Source organism: Sphaeramia orbicularis, chromosome 19 (assembly GCF_902148855.1).
Source record: "Sphaeramia orbicularis chromosome 19, fSphaOr1.1, whole genome shotgun sequence".
In the NCBI taxonomy this organism is placed as follows: domain Eukaryota; kingdom Metazoa; phylum Chordata; class Actinopteri; order Kurtiformes; family Apogonidae; genus Sphaeramia; species Sphaeramia orbicularis.
In genome coordinates, this window is record NC_043975.1 from 43,305,894 (window position 1) to 43,326,965 (window position 21,072).

General features: G+C 40.0%; 1 protein-coding gene across 27 annotated transcripts in view; it reads right to left on the minus strand.

Moving 5' to 3' along the window:
* Positions 1-11,438, minus strand: part of LOC115439691 (calcium/calmodulin-dependent protein kinase type II subunit gamma) — a 114,600-nt gene extending 103,162 nt beyond the window's left edge. For 15 of the 27 annotated variants that reach the window (XM_030163627.1, XM_030163637.1, XM_030163636.1 and 12 more), the window contains exons 1-2: positions 11,221-11,437; positions 8,501-8,595 (exon numbers count right to left, since the gene is read on the minus strand). In XM_030163627.1, coding sequence (XP_030019487.1) covers positions 8,501-8,595; positions 11,221-11,285 — 160 coding nt within the window. In that variant the 5' untranslated portion in view covers positions 11,286-11,437. Of the gene's footprint in view, positions 1-8,500; positions 8,596-11,220 lie in introns of all 27 variants that reach the window. The other 12 variants (XM_030163622.1, XM_030163615.1, XM_030163626.1 and 9 more) reach the window with 2 other exon arrangements.
* Positions 11,439-21,072: the final 9,634 nt, after the last annotated feature.

The following is a 21,072-nucleotide window of genomic DNA, read 5'->3' on the forward strand; positions in this document are numbered from 1 at the left end:
CTTCTGTCGTCTTTTGTAGTTTTACCCAAAAATTGAAATCAAAAATCGAGTTTTTAAAGAGAGGGGGGGGGGATCGTTTTTTGTTGTTTTTTTTTGCCAAAATCGTGCAGCCCTAATTGCAGGGTTGAAAAAAAAATCGCAATGTCAGTTTTTTCCAATATCGTGCAGCCCCACTGTACATGCACATTGATTCATTTTCATTTATTTCATTCATGGTTGTGCATTTCATCAGCAAACATTCAATAATCATCAGATGAACAAACATGGTCACACCCATGCTCGAAAAGGAGCAGGATGAAGAAAATCTTGTATTTCCTGCCTCCTTCTAAATAATAATAATAGCCTTAATGGTTATCGATACACAACTAGCTATAAAGTCATTCTGTATAAAGTCAGACAAACCAAACCAAATACATTCAAAGATAATACAAAATGAATACAAAACCAAGTGCAAAACTACATAGCTAGGAAGTACAAAACAAACAAACATAAGTAAATATATACCTGACGAAATGATGCAAAAAAATACATTGTGATCGTAGAATACATAGAACTGATCTGAGTAGATCTCCAGGTTTGAGGTACTGTCATTGATGCCCAGTTTTGGGTCAGTATTGGTCCAACATCCTTTATCATCTTCACATCAGCCTGAATGTACACCTCATTTCATTACTGTAACTGGTGACTTGGAATAACAGACCTTTGATATCCTGAACATACTTGATGCATCACAGCTTGTTCTGTATGGGATGTAGTAAATGACTACACTACCAAAATCAAGTACATAAATTATGTGTAAATTACTGAAATGAAATTTTTACTTTTCTTGTGGCTCTCAGACACACATTCATTTAAAATAAACTGAATACCAGTATATTTAAAGGCCAGTTCACACTAATGGTTTGTGACTACACACATCACAACTTGCTCCTACTTGCAAAGCACTGGTCTGCAATGATCTGAAACCGTAGTAATTCAGACCAATACAACAAGACGAGAGTGTATCTTGTTCACAGTAATGACTCAGGGGACTTCAGTAACTTTTCAGTTGTTTTAAGGCTGAATATTCTTAGTAGCATCTTAAGATGTAAAGGAGAACCGTGAAAGTGAGTTATTTACTACGGCTTCATTTATGACAGTGATGAAATGGCACAAACATTAAAAAAGGGGGTTGAATGTTTCTCTTACTTTTGTTGTTTTAGGTGTTAGTATCATCTCTAATGAGCAAAGAAAACAGAAACCACTTTTACACAGCAATCCCAGAAAAAAGGTCAGATGGTGATTCCACCTTCTTTCCACCACTGACCAATTTCCACAGACAACACAAAGGAGGAACAGAGGTGAGACAGGCTGGACTTTTACACATCTGCGTTCACCAATCAAAGGGACGATGATGCAGCACAGCGTCTAGTGTGATGTATAACTTTAGCGTCAGAAATACCCCGAGTATAGCGGTGTTGGCTCTCAAAACAACAATGGAGTCCTCCGCCCAAAGTGCCAACAGCTGGTGGATCTGGGCATCTCCCCAGTTCCACATCTTTCTGGTCACACTGATATGGGGTTGCACATGCAATACATCATCAAAACGTCCCACCTTGGTTGGAACCAGAGGTGTTCCTTTTCCATAGCGCTCCTGAATCCTGGTTCCACCTTTATCAAGGCTCTGTTCCTACCTCCAGAGGAATTCCAGAGGTAGGGTCAAATGATCCACCATTTCATTTACACAGACGTCATTCCAGAACAAATGTGAAATATTCCCGGAAGAGAAGTGCTGTGGAAAAGGGGCTACAGACTATTGACATTGAACTCAACAATGGATGCTGTAAAACCAGGAGCACTGACATCACCATCAGCTGTTGTGAGTTGAGCAGAGTCACTGTAGTTCCAAGTGTTTCAGCCTTTACCTGTGAAAGCAGTTCTATCTCTTTACAAATGTTTAAATCTGAGCTGGGCTTTAAAGAAAGCATGGCATAATTTTTTTTAGCCTTAAAGGTGTGGGCGACTTTCAAGACCAATTTTTCATCAAATCTGACAAACCTCAGTCATATCCTCAGTATCATGAATCTGTAAGTCTTTCTGTCATTACTCACCTGAATCCTTTCCCTCATGGTCAACAGTTTCTTAGTGCCATCCACCACAAACAAACCATGTGTTTACAAACAGAGCCGGGAGGTAACTCTGGCATCTTCGGAATTTTGTGGCGACATGCATTGTGGGAAACGGAGGTTCGTGCAGCCACCTGCAGCAGCAGCGCAACCATATGATATTATATGGATGCAGCGGAAACGGCTGCAGAAATATGCATAGAGAGAAGGGAGCTCCTATCGTTTCTCCGTCGTGTCTGTAGCAGCTGCTGCTGCATGAACCTCCCTTTCCCACAATGCACATCCCGACAAAATTCCTCAGATGCCTGAGTTCCCTCCTGGCTCTGTTTGTAAACACATGGTTTGTTTCTGGTGGATGACACTTCGAAATTGTTCACCGTGATGCAAGAGATTCAGGTGAGTAATGACAGAAAGACTTACAGATTCGTGATACTTAGGCTATGACTGAGGTTTGACAGATATGAAAAATTGGTCATGAAAGTCTCCCGCACCTTTAATGTTTCTAGGCTAGCGACCATGGCTACAGGATTTGGTGACAGTCATATAATCTACTATTTGGTCATCATGATCATAGATTACTCATTTTAAAATGTGCATTATTTTCCTCCTCAAACATACAAACTGACAAAAGAAAATACAAAAACTTTGAAAAAAGTAATTTGCATGTTACAATGCACCTCTGCCTGCTGAATGTCACTTTACACAATCTCATTTCTGTGGTTATATTTTGGATAATTTCCCAATTTCTGCATCAGATCACCCTAAATCTGGATCCTTAAAACGTACTTGTTCATTTGGTGGATTTCTCGAGTGCTATAATAACTTGTATGCTTGTCAAACTAGTAATAGAGACGTATACACAACAGCAAAAATGCTAACCAAGTTAACCAACGTAACTCCTCTGCAACATGCATTCAACAAAAGGAGCACAACATATGCAGCTTCAGCCACTGTGTTCACTCACTTCACACAGCGTTGACATTATATCAGTGTAGTCTGTATAAAACTGAACCAACACAAAGAATCTTCTCCTCTTATTCTGTTAATGGATAAAACCATTACAGCCTACTTACTCCAGTGAAACTAACCCAGAACTCTCAACCACTGCATCTGACTGCAGCTGCAGTCCAATCAGTTGAGTTTCAGTAACTCCACGACGATATGTGAGTAGGTCCTAGTGTCTTGTCTGAATATCCAATAACCTGTGTGGTGTGAACTGTATGTGTGATGCTAAACATCAATTTGACAAAAGTTCACGGATGTAAACTGTGAGATTAGCTTGTTAGCAATTAGCCTGCTCACTGTAATCGACAAAGCAGCAAAAACAAAGTAAGCAAAAAACAGATATTTATCTGCATTGACTGCTGGTCAAATAGGTATTTGAAGTATTGGTATTTGCCTATAACTCTAAGATCAAATTGACATCCTTTCTTTCCAGTTAGGTAATAATAGCCCAAAAATACAAATACAGTTGTCCTATGACATACAAAAGTCTTCAACTAGAGCTGAAACGATTAATCAATTAACTGACTTGAATCAATTAAAAAGATTATTCAATGACAAGTTTCCTGAATTGAAGCTTTGTTTCCTTCATTCCTCTGCTGCTAAACATTGGTTCCACTGTTGTGTTTCACACGGACGCTTATTGTGACGCACATCACATCAGGATCAACACACAGTTGGATGTTGGTTCCATGTTCAGTTGGTATCAGTTGGATCCAAATGGGTTGTAGACTGAACTGACATATGTGTTTGTAGATGTTATTGGACTGGTTTGTTGTTTATATCTATAGATATTTATATATATTATACTTCTATACTGTTGTTGTTATTTCTACATCTTTTTCTATATCCTTTTCCTTTTCTACTTTTTGTGTTGTTGTTTCAGCTGGCTCTAGATTAAAGGACAAGTTGTCATTTTCAGACACGTCTGTTTCACATAATTACTATGTTTTTTCACCTATTTAAATAATAATTTAATCAACTCAAAAAAAATAATAGATAAATGAATCAATTACAAAAATATCAGCAGCTCTAGTTTCATCATCAACACTCCTAACGAATGTTAGTTTTAATAAACCTGACTTTCACTTTTAAACATCAGCGTTAACAGTTCTTTTAAAAGACAATCAGATGGGTGTCTGTGTGTAATTGTGTATATTTTCTAACCTGCTAGCCTTTCACCCACTCCCCCCCTAAAGATTACTGCAGTGTTTACCACAGCTTTGAGAGACTTACCCACCAGGCCGTGCGTGAGGTCACACTCGCCCATAGGGCTAAAAAAAAAAAAAAAAAAAAATCCTCCTGGGCGAGCGGCCTACTCACGCACTGGCTTTGTGGATGGGGGTGTGTGTCTCTGTGTGTGGATGTGGTGTTTTGTGTGTGTGTGTGTGTGTGTGCATGTTGGTGCAAACACTGTCAGTCAGTCAGTCTCCAGGAGCTCTTCTCTGTCTGAAATCCCCTTGCTCCCTTCTTCACCCACTCTATCGTGTCTCTTACTGTCTCATTTGACCCTATTTTCCCGTCACTGATCTCTTTTCTAGACTCCACAGTTAAAAACCTCTTCCTCCTGCTCTTTTTCTTCTGGACATTGGCACTCTCAAGCCTACTTTGTATCTGCCTGCCTCTGAACAGTTTTCTGCTGAGCCCTTACTTTTCCTTGGTGGGGCATTAATACCAGGAGCTGCCCTGTGTGGACACTAGAACAATAACTGCATTACAACACACTCACAATACAGACATGCTCTATTAGTGTTACTCCCTGCTCTCTCTCTCTCTCACACACACACACACACACACACACAAATGCCATCAGACACAGACAACAACATGGCAAACGGGGAGGTGCCTATGGAATCCACGGGGTCTTAGTGGTTGATGAGGTACATTTAGCATAAGTGGATTAGCCTCAATACAAGCCAATCCCCCTTTGCAGGAAGACAAGAGAGAGGCAATAAGGGAGAGAGAGAGCTGAGAGGAAGAGAAACAAAGGAAGCCAGGTAGTGTGAGAATGTCAGGGAAAGGTTCCAGCCTCATTTGTCTGATACAAAAGGAGAAAGCAATTAAGTATTTGGGTTTGGATGCTATGGGAGGTTCTGACACACTGACACCAGCTCACGTCATCATTACACCACAGCAGACGTGTGGGTGTGGATCTATGCACAGATGCACAAATTAACCAACAAAGACTGAGGAGTGGGCTCTGCAACCGTGTGGATACGATGACTTCAGAAACACCCTCCACTCACACTATCTTCTCTCAGGCCTCTGACTTCATGGTTGCTTTTGTGTCTTAAATCATCCTTTGTTACACTCTTTGTATCACAGGTGTCAAACATGCGGCCCAGGGGCCAAAATCAGCCCACCAAAGGATCCAATTTGGCCCGTGGGATAAATTTGTGAAATGCAAAAATTACACCGAAGATATTAACAGTCAAGGTTGTTAAAATCATTTGAGGTCAATTCAATCTAAAGTGGGCCAGACCAGTAAAATACTATCATAATAACCTATAAATAATGAAAAAAGCTATTTTTCTCTTTATTTTAGTGTAAACAAAGTAAAATTACACAAAAATGTTTACATTTACAGACTACCCTTTGACAAAAAATGTAAACCTGAACAAATAAGTCTTAAGAGAAGTATGTGGAATTGTACCAATATTCTGTCTGTTATTAAATGTTTTGTGTATTTGTAGATCCACTGTGATCTGTAAGTTGTGATGCACATGTATGAATGATAAACTATGGTGCAATATTGTTAAAATTGCACTTATTTTTCTTCAGAATTTTCAGGTTGTTCATATATTTTTATGTTATGTTCAAGTACCGTTCGTAAATGTAAACATTGTCATTATGGAATTTTACTTTTTTCACTCAAAAACACTGAGAAAACTTTGGAGTTGATATTATTTATAAGTTCTTATCCCATTATTTTACTGGTTTGGCCCATTATATATCATATTAGGCTATATGTGGCCCCTGAACTAAAATGAGTTTGACACCCCTGCTTTATACCATGGTAGTTCTTTTTAGCCACATCATCTCTTGTACGATCATGTGCGCAACGCGCCAATCAGTGAGCAGGATGGTATTGAATTTACAGGATTTTTTGATGAATACGATGAAGTGCCCAGATTTATCAGGAAAATGCCTTATTTACTTCACTGCATTGACAAACGCAGACATTTCACAAACTATAGGTCAACCAATAGTGGATTTTTAACCCCTTAATGTTAACTGTCACAAACTGTTTTCAATACGGAATCAGCTTAGATATCGTATGTATTCCCCCAATGTCTGTTCAGGCATATTCCATACATACCTAGAGAAACACACTTTATGGAGACTGAAAATAATTTTGCAGCATCAATAAAGCCATCTCCTGAGACGGGAAAATCTGTTTCATTACTTTTTTCATTACCGTTGACCATTATGCCTGTTGTTACCTCCGCCAAGGAGGTTATGTTTTTGCCAGTGTTGGTTTGTTTGTCTGTCTGTCTGTCTGTCTGTCTGTCTGTCTGTCTGTCTGTCTGTCTGTCTGTCTGTCTGTCTGTCTGTCTGTCTGTCTGTCTGTGTGCAAGATAACTCAAAAAGTTATGGATGGATTTGGATGAAAAATTCAGGAAATGTTGATACTGGCACAAGGAACAAATGATTAAATTTTGGTGGTGTTTGGGGGGGGGGACACCGATCTGCCTTGGCTCTAGTACTGATGGTTAACATGAGTACAACTCTGACTTTGTGGTAAAAAACTGGTTCCACCTACGAGGGCTGTTCAATAAGTTCATGGCCTCACCCAGAAATACTGAGTAAAAATCAAATGCATTGGTCCGTGTCAATGGTGATGGGATAGTGATGCTTGAACATCGATGGACCAAGTGCATTGCTGTAAATGGAGATTATGTTGAAAAATAAAATATAAATTATCAGTCTGTGTTGTTCTGTTCTGGGTGAGGCCATGAACTTATTGAACAGCCCTCATACACTTCAATGTTCAGTAATTCAGTTTTATTTATTTCAGTATTTCTTACTCTGACTTAAATGTTTCTAATAAAGTGATGTGACGACTTCTGTCACTATATTAAACCACAGAAAACTACTGAACTGGACAGTCAAATAAATAAATAAATGTGAAACTGAATGTTAAAATTATCATCAAAAATATAGCTTGGAGTATTTTTTTTTTTTTAAATGCCATTCTCTCTTTTGAGGCACTATTTTCCCTCCAAGTCAATCTATAAGCATTGATGAATTAGCTTATTTACTCCATAAACTTTTTCATTTCATTAAACATTACCTGCACATACAGATACAGCAGGATGGAAACTGCACAAGCTATACATATTGCTCATGGTTACTTTAAAAAATACATTAAAAAATTAACCTCATTTACTGCCAAACAGACATATGAAGACATCCTCACTGATAAATCATAAAGTACAAAGACAAAGGATTATTAAATAATACTGAATTTTGTTGAATCTTAGTACATTAGTTTGCTTCATTCATTTCAGACTTTGTACAACTCATTTTTTAATTTAGCTGTGAATGTTCTGCTGTTGGTTCTTATAATGTTCTGATCCTAAGGAAGAGTTTAAATAACTGTATTTTCCATAGTTGCCATCTTGTTGAATAAAAACTCTGTAATGACCAATTAAGAGAAGTTTTACTTCGTGGCGTTTTCAACCTACGTCTTTAGAACCGATTTATTCTTGTTGCATCATTTATGTCGTTTTCACCTTGTTTGTCTTCTATATCCTCTTTATATCCTATTTTTCTTTCTACGTTTATATGAAGGGTTTAAAACCATATGTTTATTTGTGGTTATTTCACTTTCACTTGGGATCAATGAAAATAATAATTTAATGGTTCTTCAATGTTATTGGCCTATTAATACCCTATCAATATCAACTGACATTGACATTTTTAATAACATCAGGATCTAATTTAACAAAAGAAAGAATTTAACATAAAGAATTTAACCAAAGCGAAGGCCATTTCAAATAAAATGCTGAAAATTACACCGATGACATGGTTGTAAAGCAATACAATATTACTGATCAATTTATCAAAGCTCTCCCAAATGTTTTCATTTAAATGTGTAGGGTGAGACATGGTGAGACATGATGAAACATGAAATCAACAATGATGGGCTTGACATTTATGAGAGCTTTCAGCCAAATAAAGCACATGTCCACAGCAAATTTAAAATAAATGAAAGCTTAATACACGGGCCGCCCCATCAGCTGGTAACGACATATTAAATGTGAATATTCAGTGATGTTCTAGGCAATGGAAAACTGGTCATCAAGACATCACCTTGAAATACTCGGAGGTAAACTGGATGTTGTTGTTTTAGTCCTTTTAACAGACAACAGCTGTGATGCCATACATACCTCTTGCAGACAGCTTCTTAGTATTGATGATTTTTGCAGCATATTCCTGTCCTGATGACTTCTTTACACACCTACGCACCACTGAAAAAGCTCCCCTAAGAAGAAATAACATCAACAACCCAAAATCAGTTCCATTTCATACACAGATACAGTGACATTTGAAACAGCATCCAAATGTTTGGCTTCTGTGAGCCTCTCCCACGAGTACATACACATAAAAACATACAGTTAACCATACTATTAAGTGCATTATTAGTGCCACACAAAGCCTGAGGATGTAGAATAGAGGACATCTTCATTGTCACTGTTACAGGAACAATGAGAAGCAGTTTAGCAGCTCTGTTCTGTTTCGCAGCAGATTCTTAAATTGCAAAGGAAAGACTGTAGGCTACATAAAAACTATCACTCAAACATTATACTAAAAATATACACTGAAAAATACTTACAATTACACAAAACTACAAAGAAATACTGAAAACATGCAAAGGGTCAACTCTATATTACAGATAGATGAAATATATGCAACATATAAAGGATATATACAAGGTAAAATTAAAATGTGGCATCAATCAAACAAACAAACAAACAAACATCAACATCATAACATTTCATCACCAGATCCTGTACAGTACAACCTAGTGTCCTAAAAGAAACTTAATTTGCAGCAGAGTACAAGTAAAGGGCTGCATCTCACACTATAAATAACACTGAAAACATTCACGAGGTAACAGCACTCGCAGCAGAAAAGGGAGTGCATGTAACAACTCCTACTTTAAGTTCATATTGACCTAGATGAACGTTCCATATTTTTCACCTGCAAGTAGCTATGGGGATTGTTGAAGTAATAACTACATGTGCTTTTTATAGTTATATGTATAAAACAGCTGGTATGTATAACATGCTGCAATTTCCTAAAAGATGTGAGATTTCTGTCACCTTTAAGGTTCACACATCAGGCTTACCTACTTTGAAGCTGACTGTAGTTTGCTCTTCTGCTCTTGGATTTAATTATTTACCAGTAAATGAAAGGTGACATATGACATAAGCACAAGTCAGCGCTTTGACATTAATGGTATATGAGAGGAGCAAAACGTACAGAGCACCAAGATTAGAGCTGAAACAATAAACCAATGAATCGACTAAAAAAAATTATTTGATTACAATTTTCCTGAATTGACGCTTCACTTCCTTAATTTTGCTGCCGCTAAACATTGGTTCCACTGTCGCGTTTTACACGGATGGTTATTGTGATGCACATGACACCAAGATCAGTTGTATGATGTTAGTTATATGTTCAGTTATTATTGTTAAGTTGGATCCAAATGTGTTGAAGACTGCAGTGGCATATTGTTTGTAGATGTCATTGGACTTGTTTGTTGTCATTTGTATCTATAGATATTTTTATAGATACTTTTATACTGTTGTTATTTCTATATAGACATTTTTTCTATATCCTTTTACTTTTATACTTTTTGTGATTGTTGTTTCAGTTGGTTCTGGAATAAAGGACACGTTTTTTCCCCCCCATTTTCACTGTTTTTTTCCACCTATTCAAACAAGCATTTAATTGAATCAAAGAAAATAACTGATAACAAAAATAATCGATAGCTGCAGCTCTATATAAGATGAAGCAAGTGGTCAGTCTTTAGTTGAACTAGGAGCAGATCCTCTATGGAGGATGCTGAAAGGATGTGTGTGTGTGCGTGTGCATGTTAGAGAGAAAAGAGGATGCAGTGGCTGTGAAATCAGTGCAATCGATTACTGCCAATTATTAGGCAGAGTGGAAATGGCAGCTGGAAATTAAGGCCGATGTGTCTTTATTGGGCCAATGTCACCAGGCCAAGAACAACAGATGCTGCTGCTGCTGCTGATGATGATGATGACAAGGATGATGATGTTGGAAAAAGAGGAGGCAATGGTTCGGTTTTCGTGCCGGCTTCAAAACGCCAAAAAATAAATATGTGACTAAAATGAGTCCCCAATAGGCGTCAGTGTGTGTCCCCAAAGTGCTGGTCCATTTAAGACCCATCTGAACTGAAAACACAACCGGTCAGGCCGGAGGACGGTGAGTGGCGGCGCAGCCTACCACCAATAACTTCCTCATTAAGTGATCCAGCGGTATGTAACATTACTCTAAACGGTTACACAAATCATCTGCAGCTGCTAGAGAAAAAAAAACTGATCGGCCTAGTAAACCAGCGAGCGACCAAAGCCTCTAATCTGCGGAGCCCGCACGGAGTTGTCAGAGCCCGGACCGGGGGAAATGTCACAGTGCTACGGCTCCGGCGTCTCCCGGGGGCCCCGCTGTCGAATCCGGCAGACCGGAAAAAAAAAATAAAAAATAAAAAAAACACCGGCAAGCAGACACGGAATTCTGCACACACAATAACTGACATCCGATAATGCGCCAACCCCTTTGCGGTGAATTCATCACCATTAGCGACTGAAGGGACGCAACGCTGGGAAGCTAACTCGGCTAGTTTATCAATATCAGCGTGGTAGCTCGTTTGGCTAGTAACTGAATGTTATTAAGCTAGCCGTTAGCAGCGCGCGGTCAACTTTAACAACAATGACGGGCGCGTGCTAACACCAAATGACGAATGTGTTTGTGCTAGCTGTAGTCTGCTAAGTGTCTAAGCAGATATAATATGCGGCGAGGTTGCGGGGGTGGGGGACTCAACGACAAGACAAACACGATGCACACTTGAACTGCCGCTTACTTCCCGAGCTCCTCGTACAGCTGGTACTCGTCGGTGAACCTGGTGGAAGTAGCGGTGGTGGCCATGGCAGGAGCCGTGAGAGGGGAGCCCGAGCCTGGGGTACGACGAGACGGGCGGGCGGCTGGCTGGCTCTCGTACGGGTCCGGGGAGGAGGATAGCCTAGCCTCCAACACTGGAGTACCTATCTGACAGGCAGGCAAAGCTGAAGAGGAGAGAGGCGAACAGAGACGGAAAGGGAGGGGCTGGGGAGGAGGAGGAGTGACGACGATGATTGTGTGTGTGTGTATGTGTGGAGTACGGGTAGGAAGTCTCGCGAGAATTGGCTGTGCAGCATGAGACCAGGGCATTAATATATTCCCTGATACTGTGAGATGCTGCTGAATTCTTTGCCTTGTTGAGGCTAAAGAAACCTTCTTTTGGTGCCAATTTATTCTAATAATTCGATCTGTTGTTAAAAGTCCTGGAGGAGGCAGCAGTTTAGTTTGCTTGTACATATTTCACATGCAGTTCCTGTCTTTACTCTCCTGCCTTCAGGTTATTGCAGGGGATGCATTTTACTGCACTGGTTTGGATACACCCTTCTCTGGGTCACACCTCTGCAGCAGCAACACAAACTGTGACACTCACATAGTATTTGCAACTGCACACAACGTATTAACAAATGCAGACACAGTCTAAGGATCAATACTTATGAATCCGGAGGCTCTCTTGAACCACTGATTTTAGCTTTTGCATTTGAGAGTCTAGTACATGAGGAGATAGAGATGGGTAGAGTAGTATGACTGCTGGATCAGGTTTCCGTGCACCTATGTTTTTCCACAGTGTGAGGGCTGTTAGCTTGGCGGTGCTAAAAGATGGTGTCACACAGATCCTGAGTGCCTCACTAAATGTTTAATGTGGCATGAGTGGGAGGCCATCAGAGGACAGGCGGGTGGGGCTGGAGGAGCCATAGGGCTGGGGAGTTCCAGGCCCAGTGTGAGGCTGCCTGCTCAGCGCTCGGGCTCAGAGGTGGGACAACGAATACCACGGAAAACAGAGCAAATGATGATTTCATGTGAAGATCTTTATGTGTGGTTGTCAGCGTGGGAACACAAAGCCGAAACACAGAAAAGTTCAAATATTACGGGGCCGTTTTCTGCAAGCGCTGGAAAACAAGGCCAGTGTGCGTGTTGTTTTAGCGTGCAGATGTTTGTGTGTTACTGAAGACAAACAGGCGCTGCATCGTAGGCTACTGGCCCTCTCTTGGCCTCCTTTTCCTACGTGCTCACCCCTGCTGCCTATCCTCCTCTTCCTCCACCTCCTCAGCCTCCACAAAAGTTATATAATAGTGAACTCCTCAGCCTTTGTTATCTCACACCAACCACACACTAGGTCCTGGCCGCTTGATGAGAGACAGTGGAGCAGAGGAGGGAAGAGGAGTGAGAGCATGGGAGGCCAAAAGAAGAGAAAGTAGGATGAATTCAACTGAAATCAGCAGTCAGTGAGAAAAACACAGAGAGGCTGCGTGTGCTTTTGTTAGTCAGAACATCATTACTGTATTGCATCTCATCTGAAATGTTCAGAATTCACACAGGTGCACTTTGAATGATCAAGGTATTTGCAGAAAGATGCAGGAAAATCTAAATCTAAATGTGTAGCAGAGCGAGCCCAAGGAATTGATTTGGTTGATTAGTATCAGCACAGATAGATAGATAGATAGATAGATAGATAGATAGATAGATAGATAGATAGATAGATAGATAGATAGATAGATAGATAGATAGATAGATAGATAGATAGATAGATAGATAGATAGATAGATAGAACTCCAGTCACATTCGACTCTTTTGCGCTTGTTTGCATGTCAGTATTAACTTCCTTCTCATTATTGCATCTGAGAAGTACTTTAAGATACTTAACTTTCATATCCACAACATAATACATTATTTCTACAAAAGGATAGACCAGTAAATGTGTTAGGCAGCTTAATCAGCACCAACAGGACAAACTATGGATTACTATTGGTTCTGATAGAGACCAGAGACTAATATATGACTCATTCATTCATTCATTATCTGAACCCACTTTATCCTCACTAAAGTCACGGGGGCGGAGCCTATCCCAGCTACTTATGGGTGAAGGCAGGGTTCACCCTGGACATGTGACCAGTTCATCACAGGACTGAACATATTGAGACAAACAATCACTGTCACATTCACACCTATGGGCGATTTAGATGAACCCATTAACCTATCAGTGCATGTGTTTGGATGGTGGGAGGAGCCAAAGTACCCAGAGAGAACCCACGCGTACACAGGGAGAACATGCAAACTGACACACAGAAAAATATGACTCCTCACCCAGGATTGCTGACTTTGAAAGAAAATAATATTTCAACAAACAGAATTCAGTCCTTTGCAGACTTTGTTTGGTTAGTTTTATTCCACAGTCCAGTAGTTCCAGAGTTCGTATTTGTTTGTGCTGTATTCATTTTGGGAAGAAGGCAGTGACACAATGAACTGACCAAATGAACCAATCTGTTTTTGCTTCTGCTTTTTTATCCTTGGCCACACTGGACGCAAGGTATTGTCATCAGTTGGTCGTCTGTCCATCTGTCTGTCTGGCTGTCCGTCTGTCCAAATACTTTGGCATGCACTGATAGGTCAGGCCACTGGGGGCAGTGGGAGGGGCGTAGAATTGCGTAGGGACACTAGGGACCCGTCGCTACCAATATTCATCCACTACTGTATTGTCCCTATCAATCCAACCGCTGTCTGTAGTGTTTAGTCAATGATTGTGGCACACAAAGGGTTAACAGTCGGTCTCTGCTAGAAGTCCTGCCTCTAACGTAAATGTTGCTCTCTGACTGGCTCTTTGGTTTTGCTAACATACATGTGATTGGCCATCCCCTCTGTCACTCCATCTACTTGTAAAAGGAATCCGCTATTTGGACTGCTAACGTAAGTTTTCAATGTTTGGCTTTTGTTCTGTCTGAGTCACGTCAGCTGGACAGATTTGAACATCAGTGGTGTCATTTACAATTACATTTGTACCTGCGTCTGTTTTTGCCTGTGTGTGTTAGGATGTAAAGGATGTCAAAGAAAAGAAAACTGGACATAAGACACTTCTTAAAGAATCAAAGTGTAAGTTAGTTCAAGAACTGTAGAGGCTCAACACTGATATTGAATAAAAGACAATATTTAACGCCAAACTGTTTAAAAAACACACATAAAGAAAATTTGTGGGGAAAATACAATAAAACCTAAGATTCTAAATGTGATTCGAGATGTGATTTTATCCATATTTTTGGGGCATAAATTACGTGAAATAATTGAAACTAAAAGCCTTTTTTGCCCAGGCAATAACTGTACCATCAAACTGTATGATCACTGTATCCAGAATCTGTTCATGTATCATGAATCAACATATTTATGTCAAATGACAGACACTAGAGAGGAGGGAGGAGGTAGAGGAGGAGAAGAAGGAGGAGGTAGAGGAAGAGAGGCTGTAAATTCACAGGTGAGGTAAAATAATAATGGATATGTTAGTCATGAGAATAACTTTGCAGAATGCATTAAATTCTTGTGTTGTCCTTCGATATTCAGATATGCATTCTAAACATGTCAATTACCGAATTTTTTTTTTCTGACTATGATTGTTTACTTGTTTGATCAGCTTGACATGACATGAAATTATGATCGCAAATGCAAAAAAATATCAACTATCCGGAGTGCTGCCTTGGAGCACTTTAGTGTCCACACCAATGTCAGAATCAAGCCTACTCCCTTGGGCAGTGGTGCATCTGATAAGTCAGGCCGAGGGTTTTCAAGCGTGTGCATTTTCTGTTTTTACATAAGTATTAAAGGCTCTTCTTGAAAAAGACGTCTTTAAGGACACGTATGTGGCTCTAAAACCTGTGCATACCTTTTACCATTGACGTTGGTTTTCCACATGTGAAAACGGCCCATCCCATAGGCACTAATGCACCTCCATACCATCACAGATGCAGACTGTGGAACTGATAACATGTTGGATGGTCCCTCTCCTCTGTAGTCCAGAGGATTTGGTATCCATGGTTTCCAAAACAGATTTATCATTTCTATTCATCTGACCTCAGATCAGTTTCAGTCCATTTTAACAGAGCTTGGGTCCAGAGAATAGACAGTGGTGTTTCTGGATCATGTTCATGTGTAGGTTCTGCGGTACATGATGGAGCTTTGACCTGCATTAGAAGATGGTTCTGGTTCTGCACCCTGTGTTCACAGACAGTGATCTGTGGAGTGTTCCTGAGCCCAAGCACTGATCTCCATGACAGGATCCTGCAGCGCTACAGCCTGTGGGACCAAAGACTACACTCTGGGCATTCTGGATTGATTTTTGCTCTTGTCTCTTATACACTCTTGTTCTCTGAAATAAGACATTCCAAGTCTGAACTATTTTACACTAAGGCATATTATTCTAAAATTGTTCCACAATTTGATGACACACGTTTTCACAGATTGGTGACCTTCTACCCATATTCACTTCAGAGACACACTGTTTCTGTAAAATTCTCTCTTTTTTTATCCAGATATGTTTCTTACCTCTTGTCAGTTGCCAAACATTCCTCCAAACGTTTCTCTTTTGTACTGCTTCCTTTTTCAGCTTTTTGAAGATGTGGTGCTGCCATTAAATTAAAAATTACCAAATTATTTTCCTTAAAATGGTATGTTATGGTATGATAAAGAAAATATGGGTTTATGAAATTTGCAAATCATTGTATTTTGTTTTTACCTACATTTTACATCATATCTGGGGGATTTTAAGACTGAAAATCCTGACTCTGAGATGAGGCACTCAAAGAAGAAATGCTCCATTTATTCCACAGCCTTATTTGTGCACAGATAAGAGCCCAAACGCAGTTGGGTGGGAAGACAGATCCGTCAACCAACCAGAAGGAAGACACCTTTACGCCCAACAGTTACTATTGTCAGACACTTACTGCATACATTAGACAGATGATAGTGTGGACGGTTCATACTCAGGAGGAGATTTTGATCATATATGACATGTTAAGACAGGGGTGTTAAACATACAGCCCATGGGCCACATCCGGCCCACCAAAGTGTCCAATCTGGCCCACGGGGGGTGGGGATTTGTGAAATGCAAAAACTACCCTGAAGATTTTAATAATCAATGATGACAAACTCATTTTAGTTGAGGTTCCACATACAGACCAATTTGATCCAAAATGGGTCAGAACCAGTAAAATTATAACTCCAAAGTTTTCTTTATTTTAGTGCAAAGAGTCAAATTACATGAATATTTTTACATTTACAGAATCTGGAGCAAAACTTAAAAATGTCTTCTTCAGTTTGAGCATTTAAAAGGGTGCATAAATCCAGTATAATAACAAAATATAGAACATTATCTGAATAAGTGAATATCTAGTTACAACATAAAAGTACGTGTAAAATATTATTGTAATTAATTGGTTATCATGATAAGAAGAAATTAGCACATTTATGTGACTAAAAAAGTGTATGTGAATAGTTTTTACAGAGGCGGATCTAGTTTGATTATTAGTTTGTAAAAAGGGGGTGGAGTCAGTAAGTTATATTTCTGCTCACTCCTTTTCCAGCACAGAAAAATTTAGTTTGACCATGTTGTATGGCTCTGTTATCTGATGATTCTATGAGGTCCAAATAAAACTACTACTACTACTACTACCACTACTACTACAACTGCTACTACAGCTACTACCACTACTACTACTACTACTACTACTACTGCTACTACCCCTACTACTACTACTACTTCTACTACTACTACTACTGCTACTACTATCACTACTACTACTACTACTACTACTATTACTACTACTACTGCTACTACCACTACTACTACTACTACTACTACTACTATCACTACTACTGCTACTACTACTACTGCTGCTGCAGCTGCTACTACTACTACTACTACTACTACTACTACTACTATTACATTTACAAACTATCCTTTCACAAAAAAAGTGAATAACCTGAACTAATATGAATATTATGAAATGTTATGACAAACTCATACTCGTCTTCTTCCTCTTATCTGGTCTGGGGGGGGCAGCTTCAGCAGAAGAGCCCAGACCCCCCCCCCCCCCCCCCAGCCACGTCTACCTGCTCTTCCAGGTGAACCCTGAGGCGTTCCCAGACCACAGACAGAATCCCTCCACCGTGTCCTGGGTTGGCCCACAGGTCTCCTCCCAGATGGACAAGGCCCTAACCCCTCCCCAGGGAGGAGTTTAGGAGGCGTCCTCACTAGATGAACTACCTTCACTGGCTCCTCTGGACGTGGAGGAGCAGCGGCTCTACTCCGAGTCCCTCCTGGATGTCCAAGCTCCTCCCCCTATCTCTAAGACTGAGCCTGCCCACCTGTACTGGTGACCTCATGACCACAGGTGAGGGTCGGAACATAGATAGACCAGTAAATTGAGAGCTTCTCCTTTCGGTTTAGCTCCCTCTTCACCACAACGGACTGGTTTAGTGTCTACACGACTGTGCCTCCCAATCTGATCTACGTTGTCGGGGGCTTTTTGCCCCTGGGGTGTCCCCTGGCAGATTGGTCCTAGGTTCAGAAGACCCTTCATTTCAGCTAATATCAAGGGAACATGTACCCAGCCCGGAGGGTTACTGGGGCTCCACCCTAAAGCCAGGCCTGGGGTTTGGGCACGTGGGCAAACGCCTGGAGGCCTTTGCACGGGGTCTGACTGGGCCCACCCCAAAATGGAGACATGGGCCTGTCTGCCTGTTGACCCACCTGCAGGGGGAGGCAGAGGGGTCTGGTACTTTATGGATGGGACCGATCATCAGTTATGAGAAACCAACTTTACCAATATTCTGTCTGTTCCTAAATGTTTGGTGTGTTTGTAGATCCTCTGTAAGTTATAATGTACATGGAAATGATAAACTGCAGCAGAATATGGTTCAAACTGCATTTATTTTTCTCAGAAATGTTGTGTTGTTCTCGGTTATTCACATTTTTTAAAGGATACTTTGCAGATGGAAACATTTTTATAATGAAATTTGACTTTTTTTTCCACTGTTACTATTTTCCTGGTCTGGTTGTATGTGGCCCCTGAACTGAAATAAGTTGGACCCCCCTGTTTTAAGGTGAGAATATCACAGGACAAACACCAGCCCAAACAGATTAGGACACTTATGTCAGATGAGTCAATAATATCAAATCAACAGGGACACGGAGTAACAGTCATTTTTTAAAATCAGTATCCAACCTCTTTTTAAATTCAGGAACATCCTGGTAGGATGGGGGGGCGGGGGGGGTGAACACACTGTGCATTCCTGTTAGAGGATGTTGTCCAAACCCATGCAGGACAGGTGTGTTCATTTCTCCACAGCTGGTACATAGAACCATAAGATGTTCATATCTGACTGAAGCCCCCTTTATTCAGAACTGTCCAACCCATCGCTGCAAAACACTTAGGCCTGACTTTTCCTTTGTTGTGCCTAATGAGGGTGAATATGCCATCTGTTACATCACCACCACTGGGAGGGGGGGTGGGGCCAAGAGCTGAGTCATGACACTCATTCTTCACTGCTTCGGAGAAATAATCTGACGGGGGGTGGGGGTGTATGAGTAAGGCTTTTCTCCTTCCACACATTCTGTAGTGATGTCCAGGAGCAGTAGGCCACTGACCCCAGATCCCCCCAGAGCCCCCTGACCCTCAGACCCCCAGACCCCTAGACCCCTAGACCCCTAGACCCACAGACCCCTAGACCCCCAGATCCCCAGACCCCCCTGACCCCCTGTCTACTGTCAACACATGCTTTTTTTCCTCTGCTGTTGGAGTGTGTTTGAAAGAAGAGCAGAGGTTTTTCTGAAAAAGTATGTCAGCTGCCCTAACCCTAACCCCAGCCTTAACCCCAAAACTCTAACCTCAACCCTAAAACTAACCCTAAAGCCCTAACCCTAACCCCAATGCCAACCCTAACCCTAACCCTAAACTTAACCTCATCCCCATTCCCAACCCTAACCCATGGGTCAGTAACCTTTGTATTCTAAACAGCCATTTTAGGAAAAAAATAGAAAAACAAAGTGTCTGGAGTCCAAACATATCCTTATCAAAGGTTTTACCTCAAAGTGGAGACTGTTTAAGAAGCTGTTTAGAATTATTTTGTATGGAATAAATGAAAATAAATAAAAAAGGGTTGTATGAAAGTATTTAATGCCACACATCTGAATCCAACCCAAATGTTCTGACAGAGGTCATTGTTTAAACACTAGAGATATGATGCTGGAGATCAGATCAGATTGGTCTGTGTTTTGGAACCTGAATTTAAATAATGTTGACGTCCCTGATTGTCAGTGTCTTCAGTGTAATTTTTGCATTTCACAAATTCATCCTAGGGGCCAGATTGGACCCTTTGGTGGGCCAGATTTGGCCCCCGGGCCACATGTTTGACACCTGTGATCTAACATGATGTCAGTACAATCTGGAGCAGACAGTGTGTTGTGGTTCTTCTTATAATCCAGTCTGACTGACAAACATGTGTCCACGGTCACGTAGTGGAAACGGCTCGTGTCAAACGGTGGAAGTGACATTTTTCATAAAAATATACAGTGATCTATATATGAAACGTAATAATAATAATAATAATAATAATAATAATAATAATAATAATAATAATAACCTATTGCAACCTTACAAGTTTTTTTTTTTTTTTTCAAATATATAACTAGTGAAAGGTTCTTTAGAAAATTATGTGTTTTCAGAACAAAAAACAGTTATAAATTTAACTGCAGAGATAATCTGAATCTAACATACTTTTTACCCTTTTTCTGATCCTTAGTAATATTTACATGAGAACACTTCCATACACTGTATGTAAATTAAATATTTGATATTTTTCTTGGTGGATACAGATTTAAATTTTGTAGAAAATTGTTAAAAAAAAAAAAAAAAAAAAGAACACAGATTCATGCTTCAAAACCTGTTAAGGTATAAACATACAGATACAGATTAAAATTCAACTAATCCTCATTTCTGAATTATTCATAAAACAATTTTCAAAAGACATGTTACACAGCCTTGTGTGACAGCTAATGATGTGCTTTACTATTTTCTACATCTAATTAAAATACATAATGCAATTAGTTCAAATATTTAGATTATTAATATTTTCATGATCATTAAATGCAAACTGAACAGAATGTATCATTTAACAAAATGTTGTCATGAGTTCATTTTCATGGTTTCCATCCATATGAGTAATTGTTCTATAAAACTCACGGGATCATCAGCTGATCAGTGACACTGTTCTGGAGTCAGTTTATCTGCACCAATCCTACAGAGAATAAAACACATGCACAAAGTAAAACATAGACTTTGCTGCCACCGTGTGTTCAACAGGAAAAACTACAAGTAGACATGGAAAAGAACTGCAGAGGCCAACACAGAGGAACTGGAGTCTGCAAAAAAAAAAAAACAAAAAAAAACCAAACAAACCTGAAAACAAGTTAGCAAGAGTTAGCGAAGTGTAAATGAAACCTGAAAGAAAAAGCCTCAGAAACAGACATTAAATAAAAGACTTTTCAGTCTGTGGGCATCTGCATGTGGACCCCCCAGGTTTAACCCACTTTTATCACTTGTGTCACTCATATTGACCCACTTTAAGACTCTGAAGGGAAAACATGAGCAGATTAATGTCAAAGTTACATCAAAATGTGGAAGAAAAAAGCCTGGAAAAAAAAAAACAACAACAACAAAAAGACACACAAATGTGTTTGCTTCCAGGTTATTTCAGAGTAAAATGAAACCAAAACAATGTTCATTTGGTGTTATTTTTATTTTATTTTTTGGATTCTGTTGCTCATGTTGTTTAA